This window comes from Melospiza melodia, chromosome 9 (assembly GCF_035770615.1).
Source record: "Melospiza melodia melodia isolate bMelMel2 chromosome 9, bMelMel2.pri, whole genome shotgun sequence".
Lineage (NCBI taxonomy): Eukaryota > Metazoa > Chordata > Aves > Passeriformes > Passerellidae > Melospiza > Melospiza melodia.
In genome coordinates, this window is record NC_086202.1 from 35,515,475 (window position 1) to 35,537,710 (window position 22,236).

Genomic DNA, 22,236 nt, shown 5'->3' on the forward strand with positions numbered 1-22,236 from the left:
CTGTGTGCAGGGCAGGGTGCCACAGCACCCGGGCACCTCTGGGATGATGGCAATGAGAGAGCTCCCTCTGCCCTGCCTGGCTCACTGGTGGCAGTCTGCACTGGGGTTGGTCTGGTTTGCTCCTGCACACCCAGACATTCCCGCTGCCAAAGCCTGTGCTGCAGCAGGGGAGTGCTGTGGGAGGATCTATTTTAGCTCAGACTGTATTGATGTAATTCCCTAAAAGCATGGCAAAGGAAAACAGACATGCTGGAGCAACTGGTGTATCATCTGGGATGCAGGATTTAATGAGAGTTAAAGTGACTTCAAGAGAACTTTTGCCCTGGTAGCAGCTAAAGCCTCTCTTTACTAATAAAGCTTTCCTTCCTAAAGACCTCTGTGTACATGGAGCACTTTGCCACACTCCTTAGGATCCTCTATGAAGAAATATCAGACATGGCCTCATCTCAAAATGGAAGTAACCTTCCTGCTGGAGAAAATGAGCAATTAAAATCAGAAAACCCCCCAAGCAATCAGCTGGTAAAACCCCTGCTGCCTCAGAACTTGCTGAGGTTTCCAGTTCAGCATATTTCCCCCTGAATTCTCTGGGTGTGTGGGCTTTGTGGAAGATGTTCCCAATTGCAAAGTCCAGCTGAAGTGCTGGGCTCGGAAGCATGTGAGGTTTTGTGTGCTGAAAGGGCTGCCCTGCTCTTCCTCCCTGCAGTGGCCTGGGTGAGCTTCCTCTCTGAGCCACCCTGAGCAATGCACCACAGGAGTCATGTTCTCCTTCAGTTCAGGGCTGCCGAAGAGTCAGGATTTGGGTTTTCTTTGTGGTGTTTCAAATGATGATTCAACTACTTCCTTCAGAAAAAAACACATTCAAGATCCCCCAGAAGGCTTGTCAGGGCTGTGGTGCTGGGTTTAGTGTTGTTTTGTTGCAACCCAAGGTAACCTGAGCGTGTGTTTGTTTCAGGAACGGGCAGCAATGCCTGTTACATGGAGGAGATGAGGAACATTGAGATGGTGGATGGTGAGCAGGGCAGGATGTGTGTGAACACGGAGTGGGGAGCCTTCGGGGACAACGGCTGCCTGGACGACATCAGGACAATCTATGACAAAGCAGTGGATGACTTCTCCCTGAACGCCGGCAAGCAGAGGTACTGCAGCACAAAGGGGTGCTGGGCCTGTCAGCCAGGCTGCCCTAAGTGCTTTTGAGACACAACTGGGTTTGTACCAGCTGAGAAAGGAGAGGGTGACAGTGGAAAATTACTGCAGTCCTGCTGTCCTGTGGGGTCTCCCCTTTCTGTGCTTTTCCTGGAAAATGGTTTTTTTTTTTTTTACTTATTTGCTGCCATAGGACTCCACAGAAATGCTTTTGGTGAGGACTTCAAAAGTCTTGGAATTATGGAGAGACCCTTTTTCTCATCCTGTGCTGTATAGAGGGGGATAAGATGGCTAGTCATTCTTTTACCCTGGGTCTCAGGTTAATCTATTTTAGCTGAGCTCTTTGTAGAGGGCTGTGCCTGTGGCAGTCCTGAACTTACACCAGCTGGCATGGTTAAAGCTTGGAGCTGCTCACTGTAAAGCAGTCAGGAGCTCTCAGGCAGTTGCAGCCAGCTCTTATTTCAGATAATTTTCTGGATGGGATAGGTCATGTCAGAGGGCATGCCTTTCTTGCTTCTTGAGTTTGGTCCCTTTTTGGGGCTCAGCTTTGTTTGGGCAAGTGCTTCCCCGTCCCCTTCAAGAAAAACTTGGCAAGGAGGTGAACCCAGTACCCAGCACTGCTAAAACTGGGCTGAGACTGTTGCTTGCTAGGACTACAAACTTCCATCATTTCTTTGCAGCAGTGCTTTGATGCCAGGAGCTTTTAAAAAGATTTTGTGACTAGAGTAAATCTTCCCACAAAAGCCTGAGGAATACAGACAAGCTGGCAAGTCCCACGGGAAGCTCTTTAGAAGCTGAGGCTCAAACAGACCCAGAGGGGCAGACGTGGAGCGAGCCTGGTGCAGCAGCAGAGTTGGCATGGAGTAAGCAGCCAAAGGCAGTACTGGAGACTGCCAGGGGAATAATTTATTCCAGAGATAGTCAGGCACTCAGGAGGGAGGACACTTGCTGGGTACAAGCTTGAGAGAGCTCAGGGTATTAAATGGACTGCGTGGCCCGCTTCCAGCAGGATGGCGTGCTGGACTCTGCTCAGGCCAGGGCACAAACCCTGCTGTGGAGCTTCAGGAGGTGAAATAAAGGATGCATCACTGAATGCCCTTCTCAGGAAATTGGGCTGTTCAGTTCTTGTTGGTAGGGACACAATTTACAGACCCCAAAATGCTCCATTCAAACCAGGAGGGGAGGGAGAGCAAAACACAGCTGAGACCTCCAAACAGAAAAAGTGCAGTGGCTCCATGCAGCAAAATTGCAGGGAAACCACAAGGTACAGTCACTGCAAATGTAGTGTTTTTAGGGGAGTCCTGTGCAAGATAAAGAATGGGAAAAGCCATGTCCAGCCTGTTCACAGGACCACTGACCTGCAAGTTGGCAAATTTGTGGTCCAGGATTGGTTTTGTTCTTCAGTTAATTCAAGCACCTGGTTTCTAGTAGGCAACCAGTTGTCCCAAAACTGTCTTGAACCCCTCTCAGCCCCCAACTCTGCACACAGGACCCAAGTTTCCCACTTGCAGCCTTGCCTCAGGCTAGAGAGGGGAAATCTCTTCCACCTGCAGACAGGATAAGGAATGTCCCAGGAGCGACGCTTGGCCCTGGTACCTGCAGCCCTCTGTGCACAGGACACCTGGCTGATAATGATGCTGCCCTTGCAAACATGGGCAGGCTCCCTCTGAGCTGGACTGCTGTCTTTCCTTGCAGGTATGAGAAGATGATCAGTGGGATGTACCTGGGGGAAATAGTGCGCAATATTTTGATCGACTTCACCAAGCGGGGTTTCCTGTTCCGAGGCCAGATTTCAGAGACACTGAAGACCAGGCATATCTTTGAAACCAAGTTCCTTTCTCAGATTGAGAGGTAAGAGCACTGCAGGGGAGGTGAAATAGTGTAGTAGTGTTCATCTGGTGACACTGCTGGATGGGAGGGAGAGCTGGGGAGCATTGCTTGCTTCTCTGGAGAGAATTTGGGGTTCAGCCCGTGTGTGTGCGGGAGGATTCTTTACAATATCAACTGAATTTCTAGCAATGCTCACTTCCAAAGGGAAGGGCTGTCAAGGGTTCCCTCATGCTATCATTTTATTTCCTTGTTTGAGAATCAAGCCATTTTCCTGGGCCCCTTGTGTGTGTTTAGCTGCAGTTGTGGAATTGAATGAGCACTAGCTGAGTGAGCACTGCTTACTGGGTGTTTTTGTGCTGTTATTGCTTGGACTCTGGATTTTAAAGCAATCTCTGAGGCTTCACAGGGGAAAAAACCCCAAGGTCATTGTTAAAAATATTTTCCTGGAATGCCCCATGGTAAGAAAAGAGAAGGGGAGGCAGTGCAGAGCTGGACTTGGAGCCTGTGTTGCTCTTTGCACTGCAGCACAGTGCAGGGGTGACTGAATTTGCCTTCCCTGGGATCACTTGTGCTGTCAGGAGAGGCTGCTGCCCGGGGTGGGTGCACCATCCGTGCTGTGGGGTTTACAGCATGACTGAGGGAAAGCTGCAACACGGTGTTCTCCTCCCACAGTGACAGGTTAGCCCTGCTGCAGGTGAGAACCATCCTCCAGCAGCTGGGGCTCAACAGCACCTGTGACGACAGCATCATCGTCAAGACGGTCTGCGGGGCGGTGTCGAGGCGAGCAGCCCAGCTCTGTGGGGCTGGAATGGCTGCCATTGTAGATAAAATTAGGGAGAACAGAGGCTTGGAGCGCCTGGAGATAACGGTTGGTGTGGATGGAACTCTCTACAAACTCCACCCACAGTGAGTGTTTGCCTTCTCAGGTTTTCTTTGTGCCTTGCGTGTACGTCCTTCCTCCTGATGCTCCCAGCTGGACTCTCTCGCTTGCTGGGATAAGAGCCAGGGGAAAAAATGTCTTAATCAGGGGGCTCAGGGCTTTCTGAAGGGCAATGAGAGGATCAAGAGTGACTTGTGAGAGATTCTTGGGGTGGTGACAAACTGAAGGGGACGCAGCTTGCCGAGTGAGTTGGACGCTGTGTAGCAAGGGAAGGATCTCTTGGCTCTGGACAGGCAATGACAGAGCAGTGCTGAAATGCCTGGTGCCTCTTTGGAGGATGTTTTTGTTCAGTGTCCAGCGGAGAAGAGCTGCTGCAGAGCAATGCAGGTGAGGGCAGGAGCAGAAGAGAGCTAGTGTGCATGAAGGAAGATGGGTGGGAAGGAGAGGACTTATGTGGTCTGTTCTTTTCCTGTTGCTGTGGATTAGTGATCCTAGTTAACCTCACACAGACAGGTGGGGCTGGGATGCAAGTGCTTTTTCCCTTTAACTCCTACTGCTCCCAGGCTTCAAATCCACCCTGGTTTCCAACATTTTACTTCTTAGCCTGATGAAAGGGGACGCAAGTGCCTGTGGCAGTGCCCTGCACTTGCTGCAGGACCTTCCTCACCCACTGCCCTTGTTTGCTTTCCCAGCTTCTCGAGGATCATGCACCAAACAGTCAAAGAGCTGGCGCCCAACTGCGACGTGACCTTCCTGCTGTCGGAGGACGGCAGCGGGAAAGGGGCAGCGCTCATCACAGCCGTGGGATGCAGGCTCCGTGAGGCTGAGCAGAACTGAACTCCACACCCCTGGCCTCAATTCTGTCTTGTGTTTCTCATAAAGCAGCGACTGGCATAGTCAGAACTGGTAAAAAACTCAGAACTCACTGCTTTATCGGGGGAAAAAAATATTACAACTAATGACATAAAAAAAAAAAAAAAATAGGATACAAGATAGAATGTGTGCTCTTAATAATATCTCCTGTTTCTGGACCCCAATCTGCATGTTTCTTACTCACCTTGTCGGTACCTCCCCCATCTGTAGGTCATGGAAAAAAAAACCAGTCTATAATTTCTGCAGTTGTCAAAAATCAGTTGTTGTCTGAGACGAAATTGCCCCCAAGTGATGTGCGTTGAGAGCTCCCGTTGCATCGTACCAAACGTGTTCTTTGCAGCATCCCTGTTAAGCACACTGCCAGCACGCTGACCACCAGACCTGGGTGTTGATGCTTTTAAGTGAAGGGGAAGCAACAGTTCCCTCCTGCATTATCTACCTGCTGTTGTTTCGTCTCAAGCGGTTGTGAAAACATTTTGGTGTGTCGGCACCGTGCACGCACGTAACTCTGTAGTGGGACTTGACACCGCGACTTACTCGCTTCCTTGATGCCTCCTGTCATGGTGAAAGTAAACACCCTTGTCCCACAGACCTGGTTCCACTGGTATTCCCCATTGCTTCTGTGAGTAGTGTTGTGTTCCTGGGCGAAATCCGTCACGTTTCGGCGAGAAATCCCTAAAGAGTGGTTGGTGACTGGGGTGATCCAAATCTCCAGACCTGCCAGTTCGATAGATCTGTGCTCCCTACACGGCTGTGCTGTGTTCTTCTGTCAGAGGGTTCTTACAGAAAACAGTTCCTGTCTCTTCTTGTCAGTCTAGGTCGGGGCACTGCAGCTGCCCTTGCACCAAACCTGCAGCTCAGCCGCGTCCCCCGGATGCGCCTGCTTCCGTCTCTCGCCTTAAATGGGTATTTGCTTCCACACAGAGCTTTAATCTGTAATGCTGTCCAGCAGCCACTCGGAACACAGACACCCAGCCAGAGGTAGTGCGCAGAAAGGAAGGGGAAGGTTGTGTTTTGATCTTGCCTTGGAGGACCCGGGTGCGTGAACAACCCAAAAAGCCAAAAGTGGGTGCAGCTTATTCCAAGGACGAAGGCAACAGCAGATCATTTACACGTGGTGTCCTCTGTCCAGTCAATGCCATTATTATATTTGCATTATTGTATTTCCATCACTTAAATTGAGAAGCAGTTAGGAAGGTACATCTTGAGTAACATTTGTAAGTCACACCACTTTCTGCAAAGAGGGAGACCACACAGTTTAGTCCTTAATTTCCACTCTTCTACCAAAAATGAATCTGAGATGTCCGCATGGTTTTCCCTGCTGCCTTTTCCTGCAGAAAGTAGATGGAAATTTGCAGGCTGCTCTTCTCTGCTCTCGTTCCACTCCCTAAGATTTGGATTGCCCCTACCTATCGATAACATTTCAATATGCATTATGGTGCACTGTGAGTGAATGTTGTAAAGTAACCTGTAAGTCACAAACAGTCATTGCAGCTTTAAGTGTGTGTCTACCTGAAAAATTGCATGCCTAACTGGTTTTGCAAAGGTAGAGGGTCTTTTTACTTTGCACACTAGTAGCTCCGGTACTAGTGTTACGTGATACTTGTGAAAATATTAAACTTTTTTGATGTGCGTTAACTGGTGTTTAGTGGTTCTTTCTGGAAGAGGTGCTGTTGGCTGGTGGCTTAGTGCTTTGGGAAGAGCTATTGTGTAGGGAGAGCTGCAACCTAATCCCAGTGGTGCCTGTGTTTTGTGTGTGTGTTTTTATTCCCGGGCATTCGGGGTCAGATTCACACAGGTCCCCGTGCCTCGTGTTTCCTAGCGTAGTTCAGCAGAGGCACAGCGCTGACAGCGCCCAAATCTTAGGGGCCCCTGGGTGCCCCTGCCTTGTGCAGGGGGGTGTGTGCTGCAGGAAAGCCGTGGGGTGCTGCGCTGAGGGCGGCGTGGTGTCACCAGGCTGTGAGCTCCCTGTGTGTGTAGGGTGAACGCCGGCCCAGCGCCGCTGTCAGGTGCTCTGCAGCCCTGGCTGGCACAGCCCGTGATGGAGCTGTGCTGGATGGAAGCCCCTTTTGCGAACACTAAAGCTGTGCTTCTCCAATAACGCGTTTTATGTTACAGCCTGAATAGTCTCTGACAGCCTTGATGTGCAGCTATGACCCCAAACAGGAGACAGAAGAAGGTGAGAAAGGTTTTTGGGCGCAGGGGACACGTTGCATTTGGATTGCTTGAAGGTTTGCAGATCTTGTGCCGTGCCTGGGACCTGGCTCTGCAGCTCTTTGGCACCCGAGGGCCAGGCTCAGAGCAGGATACAGGGTGAGGGAGAAGTGGAACTTAAACTTGGTCTCAGGGTGACTGTGGATTTTGGAGATGCTGGCATAGGTCGTTTTGTTTATTGGATCCAGCTCATAACAAATAGGGAGTGAGTTTGTGTTTCTAACTTTTCCTACCGTGGACCATAGTTGATGTGCTTGGTAAGACACGGCAGTTCTTTTCCAAAGGGAGACATGGTGGGATTTCCATTTCCAGACTACTTCTTACCCCTAGGAAACTGTTCCAAGTGAATCACAAGCTATAACTGTCTGAAGAAATGTCTCCAATGTTATACAATCAATGACTGAGATGTCTTTCTTAAAGCTTTTAGGCTTGGTGAATAAAATCACAGTCCTCTTAACTGTTAAGCTGTAATTACTGCAATATGAACACAAAAATCTTATATTTCCTGGGGAAAAGACCATTTGCATACCACTGTTGTAATGTCATCTGCTCCTTACTCCTCTGGGGTTCTCTCAGAAGCCTTTTGAATGAGTTTTAAAACAAGCAGACCTTGTTTTGTTTTGTTTTCTTAAGAAAATAGCAGAAGGCAAAATAAAGTGTTTCTGAACTTCTGAACCCCGTTCTGTGCTTTTTGTTCATTCCTTTGCCATAAAAATGAGATTTTTCAAGTGTTTTTCTTTACTGACTGCAGGGACTGCCTTGCTCCTCAGAGCACAAGTGAACATGCAGGGGAGGGAATTATTGCTGACCTGGATGTCTTTACAGCTGTGTGGCATTTAACCCTGTCTGTATTTATTAATGGAGAATTGCATGGATTTACCATGGGGCATGCCTCACGTATCACAGGAATAATGTGGCCTGCTGTGTGACAAGGGCTTTCAGGTTTGGCTTTCACAGAGCAAAGGAGAATATTTCAAATAACTGGATCTTGTCAACATCACAGGAGCTCTTTAATTGATAAGGTATGGATCTGTGATACTATTTACAAACCTGTCAGGAGAGGTGAAGGTGCTAACTTGCACCATTATTAAATGCTGCATTACTTTTACATAATGTTTACATTTCAGCTTCTCCTGGTTTGTGTGCCTGCACATAATGCCTCAGCCTGGGAAGATGACATATTCCAGCTCTTATTTTCATACCTGGGAAGAGCAGTGAGGATAAATATGGGGTAAGTCTGGAGAGGGAAGGTGAAGGGACTGTCTGGGACAAGACAGCGATGGAGCACTGCTGTTAGGGCTAAAAGGATGTAAAGAAGGTGGATTCTGAGTGGATCCATGAGCCCTGACCAAGCCAGTGGCCATCCCTGGCTACTGACTCTTCTGAGAGCCTCACTCTGCAAATTAGGCACCACAATTAATGTGAAGGAGATGGTTTTGAGCATGGTTTAATAGGAAACTAACATCATATTTTGGGACAAGGTTATAGAAATCTAATGACAACATCTTAAGGAACTGTTTCTGCTGGTGAAACTGCCGGCATGAAAATCCCAGAATGCAGAGAATGTTGAGGGCAGGCTGGATTTTTCAGTCTGGATGTGTTGGTGTTTGCCTCTGTTGTAAACAGGCTTTGGTGCACAGTGCCTTGGGGTGCTGAGCCCTGGCACTTGGCTGCCCACACAGCCCTGGGTCCATCCCAGCTGGGCCACGTGAGCCCCAGCCTTTCTGCTCCATCAACCCTTTCCTGACTTCAGGTGTCCTGGTGGAACAGAAATCAGGAGATCACAGTGTAGAAGAGAAGAATTTATATTCTCCTGATTGGCACTGCCTCAGATCTGCTTTGCTGAGTTTTTGGCCTCCTGGGCCCGATGTCTGTTCTGTATTGCGGTTGTTGATGTAAGGGAGGGCTAAACTTGTACCTGCAGCTTGGACCTACATAGATAGAAGTGTTATTAACATGCTGCCTTCAATGCTGATGGCATCTAAAGAAGTCCTGTAGGAAATAGCTGCTCCAGAGAAAAAGAGCTTCTGCAGATCTGCTGCCTTGCTTGGTGTACGGGACGGAGCCAGAACCAGGAGCAGGAAATCAGAGTGTTAATTGGGTGAGGGTAAAGGATGTCTTCTCTTTCTCATTCAGCTGACTTTCTGTGTTGAAACTCGTTCTTGACTTCCTGAGGGTTGTCTGGTAGAGAGATGGGGACATGAGTTTAAGTTTGTCTTTCTCAGTTGCTCTTATGCAGGGACACCAGCGGAAGGCCAGCTTGAATCCAGAGCGAAACCTGGCAGAGGGAGAAAAGCAATTAAATGGTGAAATGATCTTTCTAATTGTGCAGGGAGTAAGCAAACTCATGGCTTGGTTCTTCCTGCGAATGGCTATGAAATAAATATTTCTACTAAAATCAAAGGAATGAGGTGAAAAGCTAAATGCATGAGAGCATGGAGGGAGGTGCACTGGGAGTTTCTGATCAGATTTCCCTGTATTTTAAGTTAGCATACATGATCAGTGAAATGGCAGGGAGTTTGATGTGAGACACAGATTTCCCTGTATTTTAAGTTAGCATACATGATCAGTGAAATAGCAGGGAGTTTGATGTGCTCAGTAGATGGTGCTGGCTGTGCTGGTAACTGCATTTGTGAGACACAGATTTCCCTGTATTTTAAGTTAGCATACATGATCAGTGAAATGGCTGGGAGTTTGATGTGAGACACAGATTTCCCTGTATTTTAAGTTAACATACATGATCAGTGAAATGGCAGGGAGTTTGATGTGCTCAGTAGATGGTGCTGGCTGTGCTGGTAACTGTATTTGTGAGACACAGAACAGCCGAGGATAATACAAGTGTTTACCCACTGGGAGCTTTTAAAAAAACACGATTAATAATTAATAAATTAAGAGGAAGCTGTCTGCTTTCTGAGAGGGGAGGAGGAGGAGATGTTTTTGTGCTCCATGCTAAATGCAGTTTGGGTGAATGGGCTGCAGCACTCTCCTTGTGCCAGCTCACAGGAGCGAGCCTTGCAGCATCACTGTGGAGCTAAACACTGCCTGCTGCAGCCCCAGTGGCACTGCACTGATAATCATTTATTGCCTTTGGAGCTCTCAGCGAGCCTGGAGAGGGCTGGGGGCGTTGTGGATGTGGGATTTAGCACGGAGATCAGCCAGATCAGCTCCCTGCACCGTGCAGCGCAGAGCGAGAGGGACATCTCTTGGCACGCTGGGGATGTGCTCCCCCAGTGCTCCCTCGTGTGACACCTCCCCATGGCACCTCCACAGGGTTTACTGCTCCAGAGATTTATGCATTTTCAGGCTGGGATTTCAGCTTTCCCTGCTCACCTCTGGTTCAGGCAGCAGTAGATGATGGGGTTGTACATTGTGGAGCTCATGGCAAGGAGGAAGACTGCCAGATACACCTGCTGGATGTACTTCTGCTGGTAGATGTCTTCCTTGAAGCTGCCCAGGATGAAGTAGACGTGATAGGGCAGCCAGCAGACAGCAAAAATGATCACCACTACCACCATGGTCTTCACAAACTGGGAAAACAAAGCCAGGGGGTTATTCCTTGGGGCTCTGGGTGATTGAGCCTGCTGGGGCAGTGGGAGCCTGGAATGTAGGCCCAAAGTGCAGAGCATGGAATATAGGCCTGGGCTGCTGTGGGAAGGAAACCTTGAATGCTGTGGGAAGGAAACCTGGACGGCTGTGGGAAGGGAAAGAAGCAAGCCCTGGTGATGCAATCTGGGAGCAGGGAGGGAGGGAGGGAGTGCCCTGGCCATGGAAACTGGAGCAGGGAGGGAGGGAGTGCCCTGGTGATGGGAACAGGGCAGGGAGTTAAAGCAAACCCTTCCCAGGGCACAGGAACTGCTTGTGGCTGCACCAGGGGGTGTGCAGGGAAAGGAGATCTCTGCTCTTACACTGAGACTGCTCCATCCTGCCCAGAGTTTCACCCTGGTTTATCCTGTGTGGATTCTCTTCACTCTCTGCTGGCAGCCAGCCTGCTGCTGTGAGCCTTTCTTCCTTGCAGGCTGCCTGGTGCATGCCATCACCATTTTTTTTCATTTTGGGCATTTTGGGTGCCTTTACCCTGGACCCAAAATATTGTGTCAACCTTTCAAGCCCAACCAACCACAAGATTCTGTATGGAACACAAGTTTGGAACTGCAGCCAGCAGGGTTGGTGTGCTGGGAGTAATGATACTTGAGTTTCACTTCTGACCTTTTTTTTGGCATTGACTTGGTGCTCATAGTGGACTCTGTTCAGGTGGCTGCCTGGAGCTGTGCTGCTCCACAGAGTGACTCCTATAATGCTGTATGCCACAAACATCACCATCAGAGGCAGTAAATAGATCAGCACAATCACAGCAATGTGGTACCTGAAAGAGAGGAACAAGCAGATTTCACAGTCAGTGTGGCTCCTGCAGAGTTCTTTCAGAAATTGTGTTTTGGATATGTGTGCTGGCTCCCATTAGTGAAACCACAAATAAGAAATTTTGCCTATAATTATTGTTATACAGGGATTTCTGTAAGCAGCACAATCTCGTCTCTCTGGTGGTGTGATGAGGGGTCCTTGGGCTGGATTCCCTGCTCCTTTAAGGCAGAGTAACATCACTGATCTTTTGGCAGAGGGTTGCACTCCAGAGCCCCCTGCACTGAGCTTTGCTATCCCCCTGCAGCCAGGACAGAGAGAGAGAGAGAGATGGTGGTGAAAGCACAACCCTTAAATCACAGCTAAGGGGAAGGAATAGCCCAGAAACTACAGAGTAACTCCATGAATGCAGCAGTGGGAGAAAGCCAGATCTGTGACTGTGAAAGGCATCTGGCTGCTAACAGGGTGCACAAAATGCAGATAGTGAGGGAGGGGTGTTGCCTGTGTTTGTGTAGCTGGCTGTTTGTATTTGTGTGAGCACACACAGCTAATGTACCACCACCATAATTCCTTTATCAAAGGAATTATATGTATATATTATATATACCACCAGCAGGGCACTCAGGCTCTGCTCCAGCTGAAAGCACTGACATCCCCTCAGCTGCATTTTAACCTCAGCCCTCTCCAGCGTTCTGTGCCACCCCACAGACTCCTGCAGGCTCCCTCCTCTGGGGGCTGATCAGTTTGAGCAAGCACCATTTATGGGAAGGGAACAACCTGCCCAGTCCCTTAGAGCAGCTGCCAAATGAACATAAACACAGGGAAAAGCAGGATTGGGCAGCAGGGCTCTGGCACACGCTGCTGGGGCGTGCAAATGGTCTTTGTCAGTCTGAGCAGGCTCAAGTTAACCTGTCACTAGGAAATAAAAAAAAAACTCTGTGGTTAAGGTTCTTTGCTCTGGTTAATCTTCTATATCCTTTATATCCAGCATTTTTCAGGCACTGGCAGTCAGTAGTGCATTTGTTTGTGGTTTAAAAAATTATTATTATTATTATTATTATTACTTCTTTCTGTCATAATCACGCACATCTTTCCTGCAGAAGAGGAATTTCCTATGTTCTGAAGTCTAGAAATCTTGAGAGGTGGGTTCATTCAACTGCAAAGGATTCAGAGGACACACAGTCAGCACAGGAACCCAGCTCTCAATTTTTTTTGCATTAGTGTGAAAATCAGTTAATTTGGTAAAAGCTGAGTTGAGGAGGCACCCAGAGAGGAAGAGTGAGCAGGGAAAATGTCCCAGGTGCATGGACCCTTCACAGTGGGGTTTGGTTTGGAAAACTGCGCTTTGGCAATCGATTTGTTCCTTTTCCTCAGTTCTTCCATTGCTAGTTTGTATAAATAAGTTTTGTTTGATAAATTTCTCCAAGGTTCATGGTGTGCTCTGAGTGATGAGTAATCCCAGCAGATCCCCTGAATGCAGGGTACGGCCTGTTTCATCTGTTTGAGCAATCTTGCTTTCAGGCAGGAGGAAATAATCTCAGGAACCCTCAGGAGTGCAGATGTGTGCCCAGATAAATATACCTATAAAACCTTGGGATGTTTGAAACATGCTGCTCTCAGGTTTTACTTTCCTTTTGCCCCACAAAGAGCAGAATAATTTTTAACTAATTACGTGGCTTCTCAGCATTAAAGATACCCAGTTTCCTCCTGCCTGACAGAGGAAGAAAATCCAGAACCTCTGAAACCAGGATTTACCGATTGTTCAGAGACTTTTTGCACTGGATTCTCTTAAATTCCCCAAGCCCTGTATTGTCACAGACATCTTTAATGAAAAATCCTTTCCTTAGGATTTTTTCCTCCTGAGAAGCTGAGAGGCCTCAGGAACAAAATGCAAACAATGATTATCTGCTGCTGTGGAATGCAACAGGTGCATCTGTGATTGGCCCATGTTGGTTGTTTCTAATTAATGGCCAATCACAGTCAGCTGGCTCAGACTGTCTTGGTCAGTCAAAAGCTTTTGTTATCATTCTTTTTCTATTCTTAGCTTAGCCAGCCTTCTGATGAAACCTTTTCTTCTATTCTTTTAGTATAGTTTTAATGTAATATATATAATAAAATAATAAATCAGCCTTCTGAAACATGGAGTAAAAATCCTCGTCTCTTCCCTCATCCCCTGTGAACACAATCACACTGTATGTAGGATTTCTGGACATTATAATAATCCTACATTATATATGTAGGATTTCTGGACAGTTCTCAAAGCAGGGGAGGGTGGCAGGTTCAGGATTGCCCATAGCCACCATCACCTGGCAGCTTTTTGCACATTGAATTTGGATGGGGCTGCCCCAGCCCCACATTCTGCTGCTCTCTCCCTGCACTCCCCACAGCAGCAGCTTGCAGCTAGAAATGATTTTCCTGGCTAACTCTAGGCTGAATTTGGGAGTTTGACGGTGCCTCTTACGCCAGCTGGTGCTTGGATCCCACATCATCAGGCCAGACCACGATGCACTTCACGGTGCCATTGTCCATGGTGATCTCAGCATAGAAGCACTGGGGGAAGGCCAGCCCGAATGCCACCAGCCAGATGATGCCAATGATGACCCTGGTGCTCCCAGCAGACAGCCTGCGCTTGAAGGGGTGGATGATGGCCACGTACCTGCAACACACAGGTGCAGAGCTTTTATTATGTGTAGTGAGATTGGCAATCTGCACAACAAACCCAGCAGCAAGTGTAAGAACTCACCAGGAGTCAGTGGGCTTTGTTAATACAGACATTACTATTTACAGGCTGTAAATAGTAAGGAACTAAACCCTTTCTGGAGAGAATGATTGCAAGTCTCAGGGCAGGATTTATGGAACCCAGGTGGATGGATGCTGCTGGTGTGAGGAGGAAGCTGCCCTTTATGTCTTCTGCAGACAGGCTTTGCAAGCATCCCCCTTATGGAATTTTTCATTCTATCCCAGAATGGTTTGGGGTTGGAAGGCACCTTAAAGATTATTAAAATCCCCAGCCATGGGCAGGACACCCTTCACCGTCCTAGGTCGCTCCACACCCTGTCCAACCTGGCCTTGAATAGTTCCATGGATGAGGCAGCCCCAGCTCCTCTGGACACCCTGTTCCAGGCCTCACCTCCCTCACAGGGGAAGGATTTCTTCCCAATATCCCATCTGACCCTTCACTCCATCAGTGTGAAGCCATTCCCCCCTTCCTGTCACTCCAGGCCCTTGTAAAAAGCATTCTCGCTCTTTTATCTAAATTATTTTTGCAAGTGCCTTACCAAAAAAAGCCCAGCCAAAGATGCTTTTTCCTCCTAACTATGTCCATCTCTGATGCTCCATATTAGCACAAGAGCAGACTGGGCTCTTGATTACCCTTCACCCTGATTTTTTCCCCACTGATTTTGGGCTGTGGAAAATCCTCTGTGGCTGCCTGAGCGCTTGTGCTTGCAGAGGAGGGAAGGGCTGCCCCTTTCACCCACACCTGCTCAGAGCCCTCAGGCACATCTGACTATTGGATTACTCAGCAGCTCTCTGGTTTTAAATTTCCTGTGTGGTAATGCACGGTGTTGTAAGGAGTACACAATCAATTATGCATTTCTTGTCGCACTGTCCCCGTTCTTTGTCGTGGCTGCAGCAAAGGCAAAGCAGAGAGGAAAATGCCAAAATGCCCATTGCCTCCTGGTTTCCATAGGGAAAATCTGACAAGCTGTGCTGTTTCTTGGCCAGGCTGTTGGTAGGGAGCTCTGCCCAGTGAGCAGTCCAGGGCTTTATTTAGCTATAAAATTCTCGTGTCACCTCGCTTTTCTTCAGCTTGCCATAGGCAGTGTCACACAGTGCTCCAGCCTGCTCAGGGAGGAATCCACTGGTGGGTAATCTCCAGAGCAGGCAAAACAAGCTGGATTTTGGAGCCTCTGGCGCACTTTCCAAGCAAGGCCATAGGAGACTGTGCTGAGCAGAGTGTGAAAGTGGAGCTGATCAATAGAGCTGCATTTCTGCCTCGAGCACTGAGTGGGAGCAGCTGCTCTGGGAACGGGGAAATGGAGTGATGGAGGGATCCCAAAGCCAGCAGTGAGAAACATCACCAGGGCCTTTTCCCTGCCAGGCAAATGACTTAGAGCCATTGCTCCTCAGCCTCCTTCCTTAAAATAAACCACTTCAGAAGGTGTTGTTTTCATAGAAGTTAAACACTGAGGCTGGAGTGGACACAAGTTCTCTTAACAATAAATGGAAGTGTCGAGTTTCCAGGATCTATTTTAAGGCCAACCAAAGAATAGCTAAATATGGTTTGCAGAGAGGTGCCAAGTTCTCTTTCTGATCTGTGCCACGTGACCAAAGGGATTTTGGCTATATAGGTGCTTTCACCAAAAATCCCCAAGGAGCAAGAGTAAGAAGACGTGACAACAGGCTGAAACAGCTTTTTAAAAATATTCTTTGTCAGAAAACATGTATAAAATAGCAACGACCCTTGATTTACAGCCAGGAGCAGCAAAAGAGTAATTAAAACTGAGCTGCTATTTGTTCTAAATAGGGATTTGCAGTCAGACACAGTCAGACTCCAGAAATTAAAGCTTAAGTAAAAGTGACTCGGCAGTTGGAAGTGAATTTTATGAAAATAGCCAATTGCCCCAGAAATCAAACAGAATCACTGTAATTGCTTCCCTCCCTCTCAGAATAAGTCATTCTAATGAACCAGGGGAGCAGACTCTGCCATTTCTAATCTAATTCCCATTATTTCTGCTGGTTTGCTGGACTCACAGCAGGATTAGGGCTGCTGATAGTTTCAGCAGCCTGCAGCATATTCTCCTTTTTCCAGATATATCAGTCTCATGGTTTAAAACAACCCAACAAAGCCACAGAAGAGTTTTCAGGATGATCGGGAAGCAATTTATGATCAATAATGTGGGAACAACAAAAACACCAGCCAGTTCCACTCGTTACAGATTCAGGTGTGATTCAGACCCGGGATAAAAACCAGAGGATAAAAACCAGAGGATCATGCCACAATTAGCATCAAACCCCACAGCCTGGCACTCCTTCCACTTTGCTGATAAGGCACCTGACAGAGTGGGGGCCAAACTGTTGCAATGATATTTTTCCATCACTTACAGGGGATCTTTTGGGACCTCACCTTCTCCACTCGCCTCTTACCTCTCTGCAGCCACGGCTGTCATGGAGTAAATGCTCACAAACACTGCAGTGATGGGGAACCAGTTCTGAAACCTGCAGAACTCCTCACCAAAGTACCAGACGTTGTGGCTGGCGTAGATAAAGTTGAAGATGGTGTTGAAGGCGGACATCAGCAGGTCCGAGAGGGCCAAGTTGACGATGAAGTAATTGGTGGCCGTCCTCATCCTCCTGTGAGCCAGGATGATCCAGATGATGGTGGCGTTGCCCAGGATGGATGTGACGACGATGAAGGAGTAGGTGATGGCCCACAGAGCAATCCTCCAGCCTGGCTGGCTGAACTGGGTTGCTGCTGTCCAGTTGCTGCCATTCTCCAGCAAACTGGAGCCGGCCTGCGAAACGCTGCTGGCGTTAAAAACGGAAAACACGCCCATGGCTCTCACTTCTTGTGAGTGGGAAAGAAAATCTCCTGGCACCTGCTCATTTCCTTGCCGTGGATGCTGGTGTGTGAATTTCCGTGCATTTAGGCAAGTGCTGTTAAAAGGACGCGGGGATGAGCTGTCTGGTGTCCTCTCCTCCTGTGTTCCGAGTGATGCAGTGCAGTTCCAGGAGGAGATGAGCCATGCCAAGGGCCTCCTCCTTCTTCCCTGGCATTTTAACCTGTGCTTGAAGAGCAAAAAACTGAAGAACAACTCTCTTCTTCAAGTTTCTTTTTTTCCTCTAAAAAAGGAAGAAATAAAAAGGGAAAGGAAGATGTATTCCAGGCCAGCGGCAAGCGATGTCTTCCTTTAGATTGCTTTTAGGGACAAGAGAACATAAATGGAATCCAAAACCCACTTCAATCCAAGTAGAAACTCTTTGTCAGGGCAGCAGTTTTGGGTGTCTGAATCCCCTGCAGTGGGACTGAGGAGCTTTGCTGTTCTTTCCCTGTGCAACTATTCAGCACGAGGCAGGAGTTGCACTGGGATAAAATCTCAACAGGTTTTAAGGGGACTTTGAAAGGAGGTGGAGTCTCTTGCAGGGGAGAGCTAAACAACCAATTTGACATCAAATTAAATGCGGCAAAGCGGTACGTGAAGCTTCCCCCCTTGCTGCACTCAGTTTTGAGTAACCTCTGCAATGGCCACACTGCTCTGTCAGGATTTTACAGGTTTACATGCGGGGATAGTTAATGCCCCAGTTTCACCAGTCCTGAAATCCTGGAATCCAGGACCCTGCCTGAATTCCCGTGAGCTCTCACAGCAAGAGAGACACTGCATTTGATGCAATTCAGCAAGATCCTTCCTTTTGGATGGCTGCATCTCCTTCCCCAGTGTGAAAAATGCATGTATGTTATGATTGGCTTTTCACAAATATTAATATGAATATTATATGTGTTGTGTTAGAAAGTAATGCTCTATTAATTCTCTTAAGTACTGTGTTAAATATAGTTTTAGGTTATTAAAAATTGTTAAAATAGAAACTGTGCTATGTAAGATGCTTTGTTTAAAAGAAAGGGCTTGCAGTGAGATAGCAGCCACAGGAAACCTGAATCTTTCAGAGAAAGAGAATTTCTTGCCCTCTTATCAGCAGAAACGAACTTCTCCCCACCTCGAAGGTGCTCTTAGGATTAGAGGGAAGAAGTTGATGAAGACCAGACCGAATCCTGTGTTTGAATGGAATTTATGCATCATGGATGAGGTGTATGAATATACAACAGGCTGTTGCTTTTAAGGGTTAATCCTCTGTTAACGTGGGGCCTTTTTCGGGCTTGTGCTGCCCAGAAAAGGGTACCCAGACTGTCTGTAACTCTTTGTTTTTACTGTCTCATATTGTCCTAATTCAATTTGTCCAAATTGTTATTACTCTAATTGCGTTACTATTCTTTTTAACCATTTTATTGCTATTAAACTTCTAAAAATTTTAAAAACAAGTGACTGGCGTTTTTCACACCCAGCGTGTGCTGTGGGAACCTGGTCACCTCACGCAGGCAGAAATTTGGGGTAGGAAGGAGGAGCCCCTGGCTCTGCAGTGAGCACAGCATTCCTGCTCGTTGCCAGCTTAAAGCAAAGCAGAGGTGACACTCGGGGCTGAGGTTTCCAAGAGCTCTTGGCACTGCCCCATGCCTGGGAGCTGAAGGGGTTGCAGGTATGAAGAGCTGCCTGCAGTGCTGGGTTGGCAGTGCTTTTCCAGCTCCTGCAGGCTCTCCTGCCAGTGTTTATCAGATGATAAACACTGCTCTCTCAGGGCGGTGTTTATCAGCTCGGGATCCTTTGCACCAGCTCAGCCCAGAGTCTTTCCTCGCTTCATTAATTTCTGGAGGCAGCCTTGAGTTAACCCATCACCTAACCAGCTCCTTCAAGCAGGTTTTCTCTGTTGCAATACTCTGCTTTTTGTGAAAAATGGGTATTTTCTGGTTGGCTGTTCACAAATATTCAAACGAATGTTATATGTATTATGTTAGAAAGTTATGCTGTATTAATTCTCTTAAAGTAGTGTGTTAAATATAGTTTTAGGTTATAACATAAGGTTAAAATAGAAACCATGCTAGGTAAGATACTTTTTTTTTAAAGAAAGGACTTGCACCAACATAGCAGCCACAGGACACCCAAATCTTTCAGAGAAAGAGAATTTATTGCTCCATTATCGAGTTCTTCCTGCCTTGCTCAGCCCTGAAGACTCAGTCAGGATCCAGAGGAAGAAGCTGACACTGCCCAGACAGAATCCTGTGTTTGAATGGAATTTATGCATCATGGATGAGGTGAATGAATATGCAACAGGCTGTTGCTTTTAAGGGTTAATCCTCTGTGAACGTGGGGCCTTTTTCGGGTTTATTTTGCCCAGAAAAGGTACCTGGACTGCTCATAACTCTTTGCTTCTATTGTCTCATATTGTCCTAATCCAAATTGTCCAAATTTTATTAATGTAATTATGTCACTATTTTCAGGAGGGCTGCTCATGACTTGCAATACCAATTCGACAGCTAATAATGTCCTTTTTTTTTTTTTTTTTTTTTTTTTTTTTTTTTAATGTGCTGTCTGAAATCCCTGCAAAATTTGAAGGAGAACAGGAGCAAAAACCTCCCCACATTTCACTGGGAGTGCAGCAAAGTGGTTTATCGGTTATAGAAAGCAGAACGGAAGCAAGTGCTCATAAAAAGGGCTGCACTCACTGACCCTTTGAAGACATTGAAGGTGCTCAGGTTTCTTAGGAACCTTCTTGTGACCCATCCGCCCTGGTTCCTGATCAGTTGCTCAGGTGATAATCGAGGAGCAGCCACCCTTTGGCCAACATTTCATGGTAGAGCCAGGAGGGATTTGCCTTCCTGCACCCACACCCACTCCTTTTATTCCTGTGCTGGTTGAGCATTGACAAGGTTATCCTCCTGGAGCCTGGCCAGCCTTTTAGTGTGTGCTGTCAGCCCTTGGGCTTGGAAACTGCAGCAATTTTTGACACAGGCTGGCTCCAGCCTCCTCAGGGAAGTCGCATTTGGGTAAAACCTGCCTCAGCAGTCAGTGGTTTTGGGGTCACACCAGAGGAAAGGGATTACCTGGGAGCAGGGGGTTTGGGTTTGGCTGGTTTCACTGTTGTTTTTATTGTGGGCAGGATTGTTGTTACAGTGCTGAGTCACCAGCCCCAGGTCTGAGCAAAGGGTGAGAGATGCAAACAAAGCATGTGGGTCTGCAAGGTCAGGAAGGGAGATCGAGGGGGGTTCTGTGCTTTGGAAACATAATTCAAGGTAATAATGCACGCAGCGCAGGCTTTAACTGTGCTGCAAGCTGGGCTCTGCTGCTGGAGGAAGAACCTTTGTCCAGGAGGACCATGAGCATCCACCTGGGCTGGGGCAAAGTGCAGCTCCCTCAGCCCGAGCTGGGCTGGGAGGAAGCAGCAGAATTTTTCTCTGGAAGCACCGAAAAGCTTTGGGGCTTTCTGACATTGATGCAGGGTTCACTGCTTTCTGCAGAGCTCCCAAAGCCCTGGGGCAAATGCTCTGCAGGCCGTGTGGCTCTTGGTGTCCTCAGGACAGCCCCTGGCCATCAGGGAGGAAACGTGCAAGTTACTGGTGCTTCATATTGCGAAAAATGCCAATCCCTTGGTGTTTAAAGTTTTAAAAGTTTAATGATAATAAAATGGTTATAAAAATAGCAATATAATTAGAGTAATAAAGATTTGGACAATTTGGATTAGGACAATATGAGACAATAGAGTTACAGACAGTCCCGGCACCTTTTTCCGGGCAAAATAAGCCCGAAAAATGTCCCACGTTAACAGAGGATTAACCCTTAAAAGCAGCAGCCTGTTGCATATTCATACACCTCATCCATGATGCAAAATTCCATTCAAACACAGGATTCTGTCTGGGCAGTGTCAGCTTCTTCCTCTGAATCCTGACTGAGTCTTCAGGGCTGAGCGAGGCGGGAAGAACTCGATAATGGAGCAATAAATTCTCTTTCTCTGAAAGATTTGGGTGTCCTGTGGCTGCTATCTGGTGTGAGTCCTTTCTTTAAAAAAAGTATCTTACCTAGCATGGTTTCTATTTTAACATTACGTTGTAACCTAAAACTGTATTTAACACACTACTTAAGAAAATGAATACAGCACAACTTTCTAACACAACACATATAATATCCATTTGAATATTTGTGAAACGCCAGTCATAAAATACGCATTTTTCACAATATGAACAAAGCCACTGCCAGTTGTGCTGCTGGATGGTCCCAGGAGCAGATGCTGCAATGAACAATCTGCCAGGCTCTTTGTTGGAAAGTGCAGCCCTGTGTTGCACCGGGCTCAGGGGGAGAGAACCCAACCCTGATGGACCCTTAGGCAGCTCATAAAATCTTAATTTAACCACCATTTGCTGCCCAGCTATAACTGTGTCCAGAGATCTTGCCACTTGCATAGACCAAGTCTGGGATTCAGGAAAAGAAAGGGATTGCCCAGTTCTGGTCGTGCAGGTTCAAAGCAGGAACCTGTTTTGACACACTGACTCAGTTCTGAGGGAAAACAACAGGAAAACAGACACTCCTTGACTCAGCTTCCCCGTCCAGCAGGATGTGCCCTGAAATTTTATGTGCAGGAATCAGCACAAGGGACAAGGTAAGGTGTTAAAAAATCAAACCACAGCACTTAATTTAATTAAACAGTCAAACAAGGAAGATGCCTAAGTGACAAGAACATGCTCGGATGTGAATGACACCCCTGAGACATGGGGACCATGTGACAGACACTAATTCCCAGCAGCTCCATGCGATGGGATTTCCAGCTGCATGCCGTTGCTGAGCGTCAGGGATGTTTGCACATCTCCCTGAAAATCGAGGCTGTTGATATTTCAGAGGATGACTGCTCCAGGACATTGTATTCCTGTCAGAAGCATCAGAGGTGAAGAGCTGTTCTGTTGCTGGGAGTGTCCTGGGCTGGATTGTTTTCCAGAAGCAGGATGTGGTAGCACTGCAGGCAATAGCAATAGCACTTTTTATAACAGAATTATCCAGGGATATTTTTTAGCCTTCAGAAACAACACTTGGGTGCCTTTTATGACCTAAAGAAGCGATGTGTGACAATGTTTACACAGCTCTCACAGGCAGCTCAGAGGTTTCCCAGTCTCTTTGCTGGGTGACTTAGGGATAAACGCTGCCCCACTTCATCTCCCCTGACAGCAGACACTGATTTCAATGCCATCTGTCTCTGCTCGGGCCAGCCTCAAACAACCCACTCTGTGACAGTGTCTGCTGCTCTGAATGGGGCTGTTCTCCCCGGGGGTAAATAGCTCTCCGGGTCAGGAGAGCAGCACGGCGGGCTGGAAAGGGCTGACTGCATCCCGGAGGCAGCGATGG

The 22,236-nt window shown here is 47.5% G+C and overlaps 2 protein-coding genes across 3 annotated transcripts in view; one reads left to right on the plus strand and one right to left on the minus strand.

Moving 5' to 3' along the window:
• The window catches only part of HK1 (hexokinase 1), a 38,549-nt gene extending 30,934 nt beyond the window's left edge, over positions 1-7,615 (plus strand). The window contains exons 15-18 of the mRNA XM_063164224.1: positions 953-1,136; positions 2,839-2,994; positions 3,646-3,879; positions 4,546-7,615. Of these exons, the coding sequence (XP_063020294.1) occupies positions 953-1,136; positions 2,839-2,994; positions 3,646-3,879; positions 4,546-4,690 (719 nt within the window). The 3' untranslated portion in view covers positions 4,691-7,615. The remainder of the gene's footprint in view (positions 1-952; positions 1,137-2,838; positions 2,995-3,645; positions 3,880-4,545) is intronic.
• A 756-nt stretch (positions 7,616-8,371) lies between these two features.
• Positions 8,372-17,478, minus strand: TACR2 (tachykinin receptor 2). Of its 2 annotated transcripts, XM_063164225.1 has the most exons (5): positions 16,445-17,437; positions 13,758-13,952; positions 11,147-11,303; positions 10,271-10,467; positions 8,372-9,218 (listed from the first exon to the last, which is right to left on the minus strand). In XM_063164225.1, exons 1-5 carry the CDS (start codon positions 16,852-16,854, stop codon positions 9,026-9,028), a joined length of 1,152 nt encoding a protein of 383 aa, XP_063020295.1. In that variant the 5' UTR covers positions 16,855-17,437; the 3' UTR covers positions 8,372-9,025. The 2 variants fall into 2 exon arrangements, with proteins under 2 accessions (XP_063020295.1, XP_063020296.1); XM_063164226.1 differs by lacking the exon at positions 8,372-9,218 and having other exon boundaries at positions 10,267-10,467; positions 16,445-17,478.
• Between the last annotated feature and the right edge of the window lie 4,758 nt (positions 17,479-22,236).